General features: G+C 44.6%; 1 protein-coding gene and 1 pseudogene across 2 annotated transcripts in view; both read right to left on the bottom strand.

Moving 5' to 3' along the window:
- Positions 1 to 3,279: 3,279 nt before the first annotated feature.
- Positions 3,280 to 12,900, bottom strand: part of Kif14 (kinesin family member 14) — a 64,509-nt gene continuing 54,888 nt past the window's right edge. The window contains exons 26-29 of one of the 2 annotated variants that reach the window (XM_021160749.1): positions 12,690 to 12,809; positions 8,214 to 8,288; positions 7,163 to 7,295; positions 3,280 to 6,820 (exon numbers count right to left, since the gene is read on the bottom strand). In XM_021160749.1, the coding sequence (XP_021016408.1) occupies positions 6,450 to 6,820; positions 7,163 to 7,295; positions 8,214 to 8,288; positions 12,690 to 12,809 (699 nt within the window). In that variant the 3' untranslated portion in view covers positions 3,280 to 6,449. The remainder of the gene's footprint in view (positions 6,821 to 7,162; positions 7,296 to 8,213; positions 8,289 to 12,689; positions 12,810 to 12,900) is intronic. The other variant, XM_021160757.2, reaches the window with a different exon arrangement.
- LOC110293022 lies at positions 9,905 to 10,198 on the bottom strand (annotated as a pseudogene).

Genomic DNA, 12,900 nt, shown 5'->3' with positions numbered 1-12,900 from the left:
TGATCTCAGTTCCTAGCAAAACTCAGGTCCCCTTCCTCTTTATCGAGATGGGGTTTCATGTCACCTATAGCGGCCTTGAACTCACTATATTCCCTTTGTAGTCAAGAATGGTCTTGCATAGGCTTGCTTTCTTTTTTAATGTTCATGTGCATGGGTGTTTAGCCGGCATGCATGTATGTACACCACATGTATACAGAGCCTGTGGAGGATGGAAGAGGTGGTCACATCCCCTGCAACTAGATACAGACAACTGTGAGCTGCCATGTGGATGCTGGGAACTGAGCCAAAGTCCTATCCAAGAACATCTGCCTGCCCACTTCCCAAATCCTAGAACTACAGGTGTGTACACCACACCTGGCAACTTCACTTTTCTTTGTAAATTTGCTTGTGCAGGTATATGCCTTTTTTTTTTTTTAATTTATTCATCTGCTGATGGACAGGTAGGCTTGTTGGATAAGTCTTACTAACTGACATATAGAGTCAATTCTCATCTTGGCGGCACAATACAAAATACTTAGGAAGCTTTACAAACTCATTTAGGAGTCATCTGCTTCCCAGACCAATCAAATCTGAATCTCTGGGTGTCAGTCAGGACTCAAGTGTTGGGAGTTTTAAAAAGCTATTGGGTGACTGCAATGTGCAGCCAAGTTTTTGGATTCTACTCTTGACCAAAAATAGATGTCTCATCTAGAGCACCTGGGCTCCTTATTTATCATCATGTGACACTGGGCAAGTCTCTTTAACTCTTTTTTTTTTTTTTTTAAGATTTATTTATTATATGTAAGTACACTGTAGCTGTCTTCAGACACCCCAGAAGAGGGCATCAGATCTCATTATGGATGGTTGTGAGCCATCATGTGGTTGCTGGGATTTGAACTCATGACCTTCAGAAGAGCAGTTGGTGCTCTTAATGGCTGAGTCATCTCTTCAGCCCCAACTCTTTTTTTCCCCTCATTTTTTTATTATTTTCTTCATTTACATTTCAAATGCTATCCCAAAAGTCCCCTATACCTTTTCCCCACCCTGCTCCCCTAACCACCCACTCCCATTTCTTGGCCCTGGCGTTCCCCTGTACTGGGGGCATATAAAGTTTGCAAGACCAAGGGGCCTCTCTTCCCAAAGATGGCCGACTAGGCCATCTTCTGTTACATATGCAGCTAGAGACACGAGCTCTGGGGGTACTGGTTAGTTCATATTGTTGTTCCTCTTTGACTCTTTCATGCTTCATTTTCCTTAACTTTAACAGAGATAGTAATAGCACCTGTCGTGGTCTGAAGGAGAATGGTCCCTATAGGTCCATAGATTTGGATGCTTAGTCACCAGCGAGTGGAGCTGTTTGAGACAGATTAGAAGGTGTGGCCCTGCTGGAGGAAGTTTGTCACTGGGGTTGGGCTTTGAGGTGTCAAGAGCCTATGCCAGCTGACTTGTGGTGGAGCACACTATTAATTCCAGCACTCAGGAGGCAGAGGCAGATAGCTCTCAGAGTTTGAGTCAAGCCTGGTCCACAGAGCAGCCAGAGCTACCCAGAGAAACCCTGTCTCCAAAAACCAAAAAGATAAAAGCCTCTGCCAGGGCCCCATCCTCTCCTTCTGTGTCTGAGGATCAGAAAGTAAAGCTCTCAGCTGCTTCAGCACCATGCCTGTGTGCTTTTCACCATGATGGTAAGAAACCAACCCTCTCAAACTGTAACCAAACCCCAGTTAAACACCTTTTATAAGAGTTGCCTGCCGTGGTCATGGCATCTCTTCACAGCAATAGAACACTGACTAAGCCACCACCTAACTTACATGAGGATTGTTAAGAATTAGCCGAGCTAATGAACAGCTGTCATTTATCACTGATATGAATGAATAAGTGATGTTTAATGAAAGCTTGCTGTCATCCAGTTACACTGTAGTTCATAAAACCATGGATAAAAAATATCAAACCCTATATATGCACAGATATTACATTATATATATATAATATATATAATTTATATATAATATATATGTAATATTATATATTACATTATATATATATAAATAAATGCATACTATGTGTTTTCATATGCACACACACCTGTTCTAAAGCAGATTATAAAGGCGCAATGAGAGATGAATAGCAGTAATAATAGTGGAATGCGGCAATGTTATAATAGAGTACTGGTGGCTCACAACCACCTGTAATGAGATCTGATGTCCTCTTCTGGTGTGTCTGAAGATAACTCATATACATAAATTAAGTTACTAAATCTTAAAAAAAAAAAGTACCATGTGTCCCCATTTTGGTCCCCACTGGACACTCACCAGGGCCTGCATCTTTTGTTCTATTCCTCTACCTAAACACTACTACTGCTGGTCCCCAGAGCCTTGCACGAGCCGTGAACAGGTGATACACTGATACCAGGGTCAAGCACGAGCCCCTGAGAACGCAGTTCCGAGCAGCTAAAGCTGATGGTCGCAGGCTTCCGGAGGCCACGCTCCCACATATTTATTGACCTGGCAGGCAATGAAATGAGCCTGTTTTGCTTTATGTGCAAAACTTTACTCTCGGGCCAATTTTCTGGTGCCCCCAGTGACATATTGCAAAATGAAATAGAAGTATCAACAACGGTACTTTATTCCTGGAATACATCTTCCAAGAGCTCCAGATATCGGCCAGGTTGACCTCTCCTAGCCCGAACCCAAGCTGTCACCAACATTAAATTACTTTCTAAATCAGAGGTAAACTTTACATCATAAAATACCATTCATAGCCACATCAATCCAGCCTGAGATCTGCATTACTTTCTTGACCCGAACTCCTAGATATCCACAATTCACAGATCGACCAGCTTTGCCCTATCAATATGCCTCACCCAATGGGATATTACACTAATAGATTACTGGAGCTGCCGCCCACCACATTGATGGATAAGAGCAATACGTTAGAAAAGCCCCCACTCACCTGGGTGATGGATCGTTGCATTGGTCCTCTCGAAAGCGTGCTGGTGATGTATGGCCCATAAGGGCACCAACTGGGAAAGAACAAGTTCAAAGTGGGTTCAGCTTAGCTTGTAGAGACAAAGAGAAGCAACCTAGGTTCCACCAGGGCCCAGCAAGCCCCATGCTTACAGGCAAGAAGGCAGCTGTTTACACACAAAGGCCTGCACTTAGACACCTCTGCCCTAGGCATGACTGTTCATGCCGACTGTCAGTGTCCCAGAGCTTGAATCAAAGCGGGCACGGGGATGCTTGCACTTTGTGGATGTGTGATGCATTTTATAGTGAGATTAACTAAAAGGGAATCACACAAGGATGCCATTTTGGAAAAATTTTAATGTCCCTAGTTTTTTATTCTTATGATAAAACACCCGGACAGAAGCGACTTCAGGGTGACAACTTATTTGGCTAAGGGTACAGTCCATCATCACAGATAAGACAAGGCTGCAGGACCTGGAAGCAGCTATTTGTTTATTCCCAGTCAAGAGCAGAGAACAATGAATTAATGCAAGCATGGTAGTTCTCCACTCACTTTCTCCATCCTATACAATTCAGAGACCTCTGCCCAGGCAATAGCACTTCGACAAATGGAGTCAAGCCAACACCACACAGAGGTGCCCACAGGCCAGCCTGACACAGACAATCCCTCAGTGAGACTCTCTTCCCAGGTGACTCTAGATGTGCCAACCCGACGATTAAAACTAACCATCACAGTACATTGCTGAGCAGATTGGACAACTGTAATATAGACACCAAAAGACGTGAATGGACTGTGAACACTGGAATTCACTCATCCTTATATCAGTTACTGTGGAAACCAGTGTTGGTAGATATACTATTAAACACATCATGCTTCAAGGGCTGTAATACACATACATTGGCATCTGTTTGATCTTATTTGAGACAGGGTTTCTCTGTGTAGACCAGGCTGTCCTCGAGCTCAGAGATCTGCCTGCCTCTGCCTCCTGAGTGCTGGGACTAAAGGCATGTTGTTTATGTAACAAGGTTTTGCTGCTCGTTACAGAAGGGAGACTACCATTGGCTTATCATCTGCTACTGGGCAAGCACCCTCCTTCCTCTCTGTCACCCAGTGCCCACGGACATAGTTCATGGGACTTTTCCTTCTGCAGATGAGGAACCAGGAAGGAAGCAGCTAGTGCCTCGTTTAAGGTGGTGTAGTTACTCGCCAGCCTGCAGTACAGTGTTCAGTGCGTAAAACGCATGCCCAGCTTCCAAGCAGAGAACTGGGAAATAAGGCTGTTCCATGTTCAGCCAACCCAGAGGGTGGGACATTGTTCAGGAGGGAGAAAGGAGGGGCTATGTGGTAGCTTAGTGACAGCACCTGGATTCGGTCCCCACCTCTAAAAGGGAACAAGCAAGAAAAGCGACACAGCGGCCACAATGATTTCTAGCATGAATCTAGTGTTTTCTATTTAATTGATATGTAGTAGACAGGCAGAGCCACGGTGACATTTTTTAAATCACTAGTGAAGTGAATTAAAATAATTCAATAAGAAAGGTCCTGGATTAGGAGGCAGTTCTGAAGCTCATGAGATTTATTAAAGGCACTTCCTTTACAACACTTTTCAATGCACATGATTCTGACAGCAACGCCTTTTGCACCACCCACTCGAACACAGTACAACAGATTATTTAGCATAAATATAAATAAGCTTACAAGCATACCCACAATATTTTTGAGGACATACATGAGTTTGAAAGATAGACACTAGCTGGGTTTGGGCTTGGGTTTGGGGGACTGTAACCCCAGCATTCAGGAGGCAAAGGCAGCAAGGTGACAGGGCAAGGCCACACTGCACTGCTCAGCTGGATCAAGTCTAAAAGCAAGGGAAAACAAACAAACAAACAAACAAAAAAACAAAACAAGGGGGAGAAGAGATGGAGAAACTAAAGATTAATTATTGCACAGCAAGGTGAAAACTGCCATTTTGGTACTTGAGTAAGTTCAAGGAAGTACAGCGCTCAGGAAGAACCCTTCCTCGTACTTCACAGCGTAGGAACTCGGTAACAGAAGTGTTACTTCCAGAGCAATGACCGGTACAGAGTGGACCGCAGGAGGAAACCCAGTGGCCAAAGAGGGAAAAGGAAACCAATCCTCTCTGTCTGACAGGACGGGCACTCAGAATGGCCTGGTGACTCTGCTGCCACACATCTGACAAGATGGGGCACTCTTCAAAGCTCCTGGAGGCACAAGGGATGGACCACCACGGCTCAGCCAACCACTGGAGGGAGCGCTGCTCTCCTATCTCTCCCCATAGAGAAAACAACAGGTATCTTCAAGCCAGCTTCACCAAGCTCCACTGAATGTACAGGCAGCAGCTACAGCCAAAAGCAGGCCACTCACAAGAAGTCCCTTACAGAACCTGCTCAGGTCACCCAGGCTAAGATACTAAATATCTTTCAAATTACGCATATTCTTGAGGTAAAAAATAAACTATTTCCTTAATTAAACCCTAAAGTAGGATATTATCTTTAGTACTTGATTGTAGATGAAGGGTTTTTAAGGCTATGAAATATAAAAAGGATCTTTAATCTCCATCAAACAACATGTAAACTAAATACCCTTTAGCAAAACAAGCACTATCAAAAGGGGGCCAGCCTCTGACCTCCCAAGTGGTTCTGGTTACACTTCACTACTACTTTTAAATTTTATAAATGAAGCAACCACTGTGGAACACAGAAAACACAGTAAGCTATGATGCTATCTGGTCATATTATTAATATGCAATTATATTATCTTTTTATGTACAGTTTGAAAAGAAACAAATCACACATATATATTATTGAAGATGGCAAACAGTTGATCCTTGGACAAAGAGCTGTAGTTTTAGTCAGCTACCTTGGTTAAACCTGTGCTGATAATTTCACATAAACTTAATCCATATGCTATATTTGGGGGAGAGAATGCACAGGCCCAAAGTAACAAACTGTTTAGATTTCCATTCAGGAGAAAATAACTATCTACAAACAGACCAATGAACCAGCTAGACAGCACCAGGGTGGTGAGGTGGGAGTGGGTGGGTGGGTGGGGGACCACCCTCATAGAAGCAGGGGGGAGGGGGAGGGGTTAGGAGGCTTGTGGAGGGGAAATTGGGAAGGGGGATAACATTTGAAATGCAAATAAATAAAATAACCAATAAAAAAAAATTAAGATGAGAAACTAGGGCCACAGTCACTCACTTGGTCCTGATACCTTAATTTCATTCTGATGCCAATATTTCAACATTTTTAAACAATATTCTTTGTTTAAAACTCATCTGCTTATAGAATTCTGAGCACACACAGAGGCATTCTGAAGCCAGAACTCCGCACTGTTAGCTCTTTCTACACCCAGTGAGAGGCCACACACAGGCACGGACTTGGAATATTTACACTCCTCTCTTTTTATGTTCTCCTGCACGAGGAAAAGTGACACCAAGTGTCCTTTTTGGTCATGGACGGTCACCAAGTGCCTGCACAATGGTTTCACACCCACTGAATCCTATTGTGGGTGCAGTCCCCAGAGGACACTGCTGGGGTTGCGTCTCCGTGGGGTTCACAGACGTGTCTTGGCTCGCTTTTCCCGCAGTCAGCCCTGTCTGACTTGCACTGCTCTTCCTTGCTATTCGAAGAACAAGACTCCCAGGGTTTCGACAAACCAGGGCTTTCTCCACATTCAAAACATAGGAGGAGTGACTTAGCTAGAGACTCTAGTTCCTCACAGTCAGCACGAGGCAGTTCATTTCCGCTGCTGCCAGCAGAGGCAGAGAGTGCGCTGAAGTCACTGTGAAGCTTGCGAGTCAGGCTGCAGATAGTCTTGATGCAGCTTCTGAGACAGTGCAAGTCACTGGGGCACCCTACAAAAGAGGGAAAGGAGAAGGTGGGCTACCAGTTCCAGGTGTCGGCACGTGTTATCACATGACTCTAGCAAGTCTTTTAAGTAAAAGGGACCCTACACCACAACTCCAACCACTGAAGGTTATCCCGTTAAGTGCCTCTCTGATGGACAAGCGCTGGCTTCCCTGACTCTGGGCAGAGGTGCTGACATGCTTGGCAGCAGCAGCCCGAGCTCCTACACTGGGAACTTAACACACCGGCATAGTGTAGGGTGGGCTGTGGTCACAGCTCAGACCAGGAGGAAAAGGGAGTCCTGGGATCGATCACACAGGTCCAGCCACAGACCCCAGGGGGCTGCCTACCTCTCAGCGCAGATACAATCATCTCAACGGTTTGTTGCAAGCACGACTTCAGCTTCAAGAATTCTGACGCAAGGCTTAACAGCTTGGAAATTTGTTGTCTAGAACCTTCTTGTACTTGAGTTCTGAAGCTTTTCTGTATACAAAAAGTTAATACTTAGAAAGAACATACAGCTGGGCAGCGGTGGTGCACACATGCCTTTAATCCCAGCACCTGGGAGTTCAAGGCCAGCCTGGTCTACAGAGTGAGTTCCAGGACAGCCAGGGCTACACAGAGAAGCCCTGTCTCAAAAACCCAAAAAACCAAAAACAAACAAACAAACAAATAAATAAAAGAATATATGCATATATACATACATATATATCACAGACAAAAATGAAATGTATAATGAAGCTACATTGAAACATTTAATTTTCTTACCAGTACATAACCTCATTTCTATAAGCAAGATCAAAATACAAAATTAACAATGGCTACTTTTAAAAAGCAGTACGGATTTAATCTTAATTTAAACCACAGCCCTAACATCCTAGCACATAGAAACAGACCATAGTACCCAACACCATAAAAGGCTAACATTTCATTTCAAAAAATTCAACCTCACAGTATTTCTTTAAATATTTACTTTACTTAAATACTTCAGCTATGGGCATTACTCTCCTTTTCGGTACACTGATTTTTATACTCCATCTCTCTTTTTCTATAAAGTGTGACCTGTGACATGAGAATATACTAATTCTCCTCTATTTGACACTGTGTGAGCACATTAGTGTTAAATGTGTTCTTTAGCCTATAATGACTACAGTCAGGTACAAGCTGGCAGCTCCTAGGCTAGTAACTAAGAAACAGAGGGGGCATGAGTGGCCCCTGGGCCACCATAGACCTATTACTACACAAGTGCATTAAGTCTGCCAAAGGAAGTCTAGGAAACAAGCGTGCTTGGTGAGCATGCACAGCAGAGCTGTCTCCAGCTGGGGCTGCCAGGGGAAATAAATATATCTACAAAGGAACCAAACGCAGGGACAGACAAAAACAACGCAAAGCTCCTCCTACCGTCCTCCATTCAGCGACGGCATTTTCCAGAGACCCGACCCACTCCACAGTACTGGCTTTCATCTGCTTAGTGACCTAGAGAAATGTTAAATATTTCAGTAAACAAGTAATCACCAGGAAACACAATTCTTAGGCCCCGGCGAGACCAGACAGGGAGCTCTGGTCTAGAATCCAGAAGAGATAAAAGTTCCATAAGACAGCTCGAAGGTTCTTCAAACCATATAGATGGAATTCCTTCAGAATAAATGACACATTGATTTCCACATAGCACAGCTGAACTGGGCTCAGCGGCACAAGCCTGAGGACCTAACGTTGACCCCGGTGAATGACTCCACAAAGCTGTCTTCTGACATCCACATATGTGTCATGACACACAAGTCTCCACACGCACACATACACTAATAATAAAATATAAATGTAAGAGAGGATATACTCTGATGTCTAACTATCTCAAAATTTGCCTTTTATTTAAATATTTATAGGCATGAAACTTCTCTCAGAAGCAAGCGAGGTTTTGAATTATCAAAAACTATGAGGTGCTTTGAGAAAGTTACAAATGTTCAGTTGTGATCTATGCTGCACATGGTATTTCCCATCTTACCACTGACAATCAGACCCAGATGGGGACACCTAGCTCTCACAGTGGTGCAAGTCTTAAACTAAATCAACAGTGAAGCCTTGGCTGGGCCACTGCTCACTGCTGCCCCCCTCAGATGGAGGCAAGCTTCTGCAAGGGGGTGCTGCTGTGTGTTTAATTGGCTTTATTCACTAAGCTCTTGTCTAGGTCGGCTCAGACTTGCAGTTACAGTAAGAAGAAAAGTAGGCCATGGTGGCTCACCTCTAATCCCAGCACTCAGGAGTGAGAGGCACATGAACTACTCTCCTGCAAGCTTCGAGTTCCAGGTAAACAAGATCTGTGTGGTAAGACTGACTCTCAGGAAGAAGAAAAGTACACTTCATCTCATGAACCCAGCTTTGAAACTATAATTTCAGTGCCCTCTATGAGTCTATAATGCAATCCTGATTGTATTTATTCTTTTTTTTAATGAAAATAAGCTTTATTACATCAAGTAATAAATACAAAGATGCAGCAGTTTCAGTCGTTTTCTTCCAGATGTTGTGATGGGCTCACAGTAAACGCAGAACTGAGATCTCCAGTCTCAGGATGGACATCTGCAGGGTGCTTGGTAGGTTGGGTAGATGGCTCTTCCTTCTGTATGTATAACCTGTGCATTTTAAAGACTGACTTCCAAGCACTCAGTCATGCAAACGCTTAGGCACAGAAGCTCCATGAAGCAGGGTCTACACTGTACACAGGCGGGCCAGCTACTGAGCAAAGGCACTGTGGTTTGCACTCAACTCCTCGGAGGCAGGTGAGCTCAGGGAAAGGACGTCAACTGGGGTGATACATATCCAAAGGGAGGTTAGAGGGGACACTGATATTTGGGGACAAACAATAGCTTGCTGTGAAGTGGCTTCACAAACATCTTTCAAATGTTTGGAAAGAAAAAAGAGCTGGGTCATTCCTAACTACTTAAAATGCACATCGTCAGTTACTGCAAAATGTCCTCCCAAACTTTTGAGTGTGGGTTCAGAGCTTAATGACTGTGGTAGAAAAATGACTAGCATTTTGCACAAAACTTCTCATCTCCACGTAGTAGTAGTAGATGGGCCTTCAGACCGACCAGGGGCTAGGACCTGGCATTCCCTTCCGTTTCAGCCAAGCACTCCCGAACCAGGCTCTGGGCATGAATGATGCCTCATTTTAGCTTCTCCATGGCGCTCTTGCTCCCTGCATACGTCGGTCTGACCTCTTTCCCCAACTCTTCAATGATGGCCAGCAGCTCTGCATATTTACTCTGAGGCACCTGGCTATTTTCAGTTCCCTGGGTGTAGCCTAGCGATGGAGGCCCATAGTCACTCAGCAGCTGGCGATACTGGGAGGAGGTCGCCATGCTAGTAGAGGGTGAGTGGACACTTCCGGCATTGAGCTGTATTTATTCTTTATGTGTGTGGTGTATGGTGTGTGTGTGTGTATGTGATGTGTGATTTGTGTGTATGTGTGTGGTACATGGTATGTGTATGTGTGGTGTATGGGGTGTGCTGTGTGGTGTGTGTGCATGTATGATCCTCTGGAGCTGGGGTTACAGGTGGTTGTGAGCTGTCTGACATGGGTGTTGAGTGAGATTCCAGCCCCAATCTTGGGAACAGCAGTAAATACCCTCACCTGCCGAGCCACTGCTCCAGCTCCTACCACAGGCTCTTCCGACTTTTAAGTTGGGAGAATACAATCAGAAAGAATCCAGCTAAGATGGCTCAGTTGGTAAAGCACTTGCCACTTAACCATGAGGACCTAAGTTCAATCCCCACCATGCTCAGCATGGAGAAGGGAAGATAGAGGACTCTAGGCAAGCCAGTCTAGACTAACTGAGATATCAGTGAGTGATACTGTCTCAAAAACTGAGGTGGAAAGTTCTAGAGGAACAACATCCAAGGTTGACCTCTGATCGCTCTCCCCACGCACACAGTCACACATACAGAGAGAGAAAGACAGACAGAAAAAAGGGACAAAGAATACAATGAATAAAATCCCACCATGTAACAAACTATAATGTCAGACCACAGAACGACAAAAGGAAGGAGAACAGAGTCTATGAGAAGAATCCTTTTAGTTCCTTTTATTTATGTGGAGAGTGTGTGTGTGGTGTATGTGGTGTGTATATAAGGTGTGGGGGGGTATGGATGTGTACGTGTGTATGTATGTATAAGGTGTGTGTGTATGTATGGGTTATGTGTGTGTGTGTATGTGTGATTTGTGTATGTATGTGGCATGCGTGTGTGGCATGAGTTTGTATGTGGCATTTGTGTGGTGTGTGTATGTGGTGTGTGTGTATATGTGGTATGTGTGTATATGTGGTATGTGGGGTAAGTGTGTATGTGGGGTGTGTGTGAGACAAAGCTAACAGGCACACCTGCTTTAACAGTAGCATGAGCACTTCTCTCTGCCATTGCGCCACCGTTCATCACTGTCGATTCCACACTCTGAACTTACTGCCAGCGGAAGTTTTACAGACAGAACTCACACAGTAGATAAAAGATATTAGTGATGAATGGGGCTCCTGACATAGCCAATCTCGGTGTCAGCAATGCTTTGACTATGACCTAACAGCCCAGCGCGTCCCTCTCTACAGTGGTCCTGCCACAGAACCTGATCAGCAGCACGTCTACTGCAATAGCACAGGAGTCACAGATCTTGATTTAGTGACATGACAGTGTGGACTCCTTTGGTTTTGTTCTTCTTTTAAAACAGATGAACAAAGATATGCAAGCAAGGAGGCAACACATTCAGACAGTGCAGCACGTTCAAGCAAGAGGAACAATTCAGCAGCTGCCAGTCACTGTTCCTAGTATTTATTTTTATTTAAAAAAATTTAAAGTGTTATATGTATGGGGATTTTGCCTGTACATATATATGTGTACCACATATGTGGCTGCTACCATCAGAGGGCAGAACAGGGTATGAGACCCCCTGATACTGGAGTTACAGCCAGACTGCTGTGAGCCACCGTGTGGTGTTGGGAACTGAGCCTGGGTTCTCTGCAAGAATGCTTACTACAGTCTCTCCAGCCCTCATTCCTAGCTGTAGTGAGAATTTTGGTTTCTTTAAAAAACCAGGCATATGGAGGCTGGAGAGATGGCTTGGAGGTTAAGAGCATTGGCTGTTCTTCCCGAGGTCCCGAGTTCAATTCCCAGCAACTGCACAGTAGCTCACAACGACCTACGGTAAGATCTGGTACCCTCTCTGGCCTTCAGCCACACATGCAGACAGAACACTGTATACATAATAAATATTGCCGGATTCCTGGTTGGAGATATCCCGATGACAGAGATTGGACTTGCCCCAAGGAACCCGACACCTCTAATCAGCATGAAGTAGTCTAAAGATGTCTACATCCCCTTGTCTTCTAACCTTCCTCTCCCATCTAGTGTTGGAGGGTTGGAAGGGATTAGGGTGGAAGATCTCGCCTACAGCTAGCACGGCTTATGAGTCAGGGCTAGTCATCTGCAAAGAGGCAGAGCACCCTTAGAAGGTGCTGACATCATCACTAGGTCTGTATCTTGATGTGAAATCACTGGTGCAAATGCCCCTGGAAAAACATTTAGTTCAAGATGACTGGATCAGTAGGTGCTCGCTTACAGTTTATAGGTAGAAAATAAAGACCTAACAGAAAGGCAGGAAAAGACATCCAGGGAGTGAACAGTAGGTGTCGCTGCCACACTCTGTATGGCTTAGGAGCTTCAGAGACATGACACCATCCGCCTCTTCAATAAAAAAGAATTCATCACAAACTAAAACACATGATATATAAGCTCACCGCGCTGCACTGTTACTTGTACATTTTAAAGTATTTTACACAAGATCCATCTTTAAGATCAAGTGTGTAACGGGAGGACCAGATCCTTCCTCACCCTTACCTCCTCTTGTGCACTCTGCCTGGAGAGGTCCTGCCTGAGGTCCTGTGCGGTCTCCAGCCCAGAGTCTAAGAGACTCTTCATCCCCGAGGTCACACCATCCTGGAGAGCAGCCAAAAACTCCTGTTAGGAAAAATGTCTCTCAGTTAGCTGTGAGCTCGGTTTCACATGGTAAAATTTTATTAAATATGTGTGTGTGACAGAGAGAAAGAGA

This window comes from Mus caroli, chromosome 1 (genome assembly GCF_900094665.2).
Source record: "Mus caroli chromosome 1, CAROLI_EIJ_v1.1, whole genome shotgun sequence".
NCBI lineage: Eukaryota > Metazoa > Chordata > Mammalia > Rodentia > Muridae > Mus > Mus caroli.
Note: the sequence above shows the minus strand (reverse complement) of the source record. Positions and strands in the feature narration are given on the sequence as shown.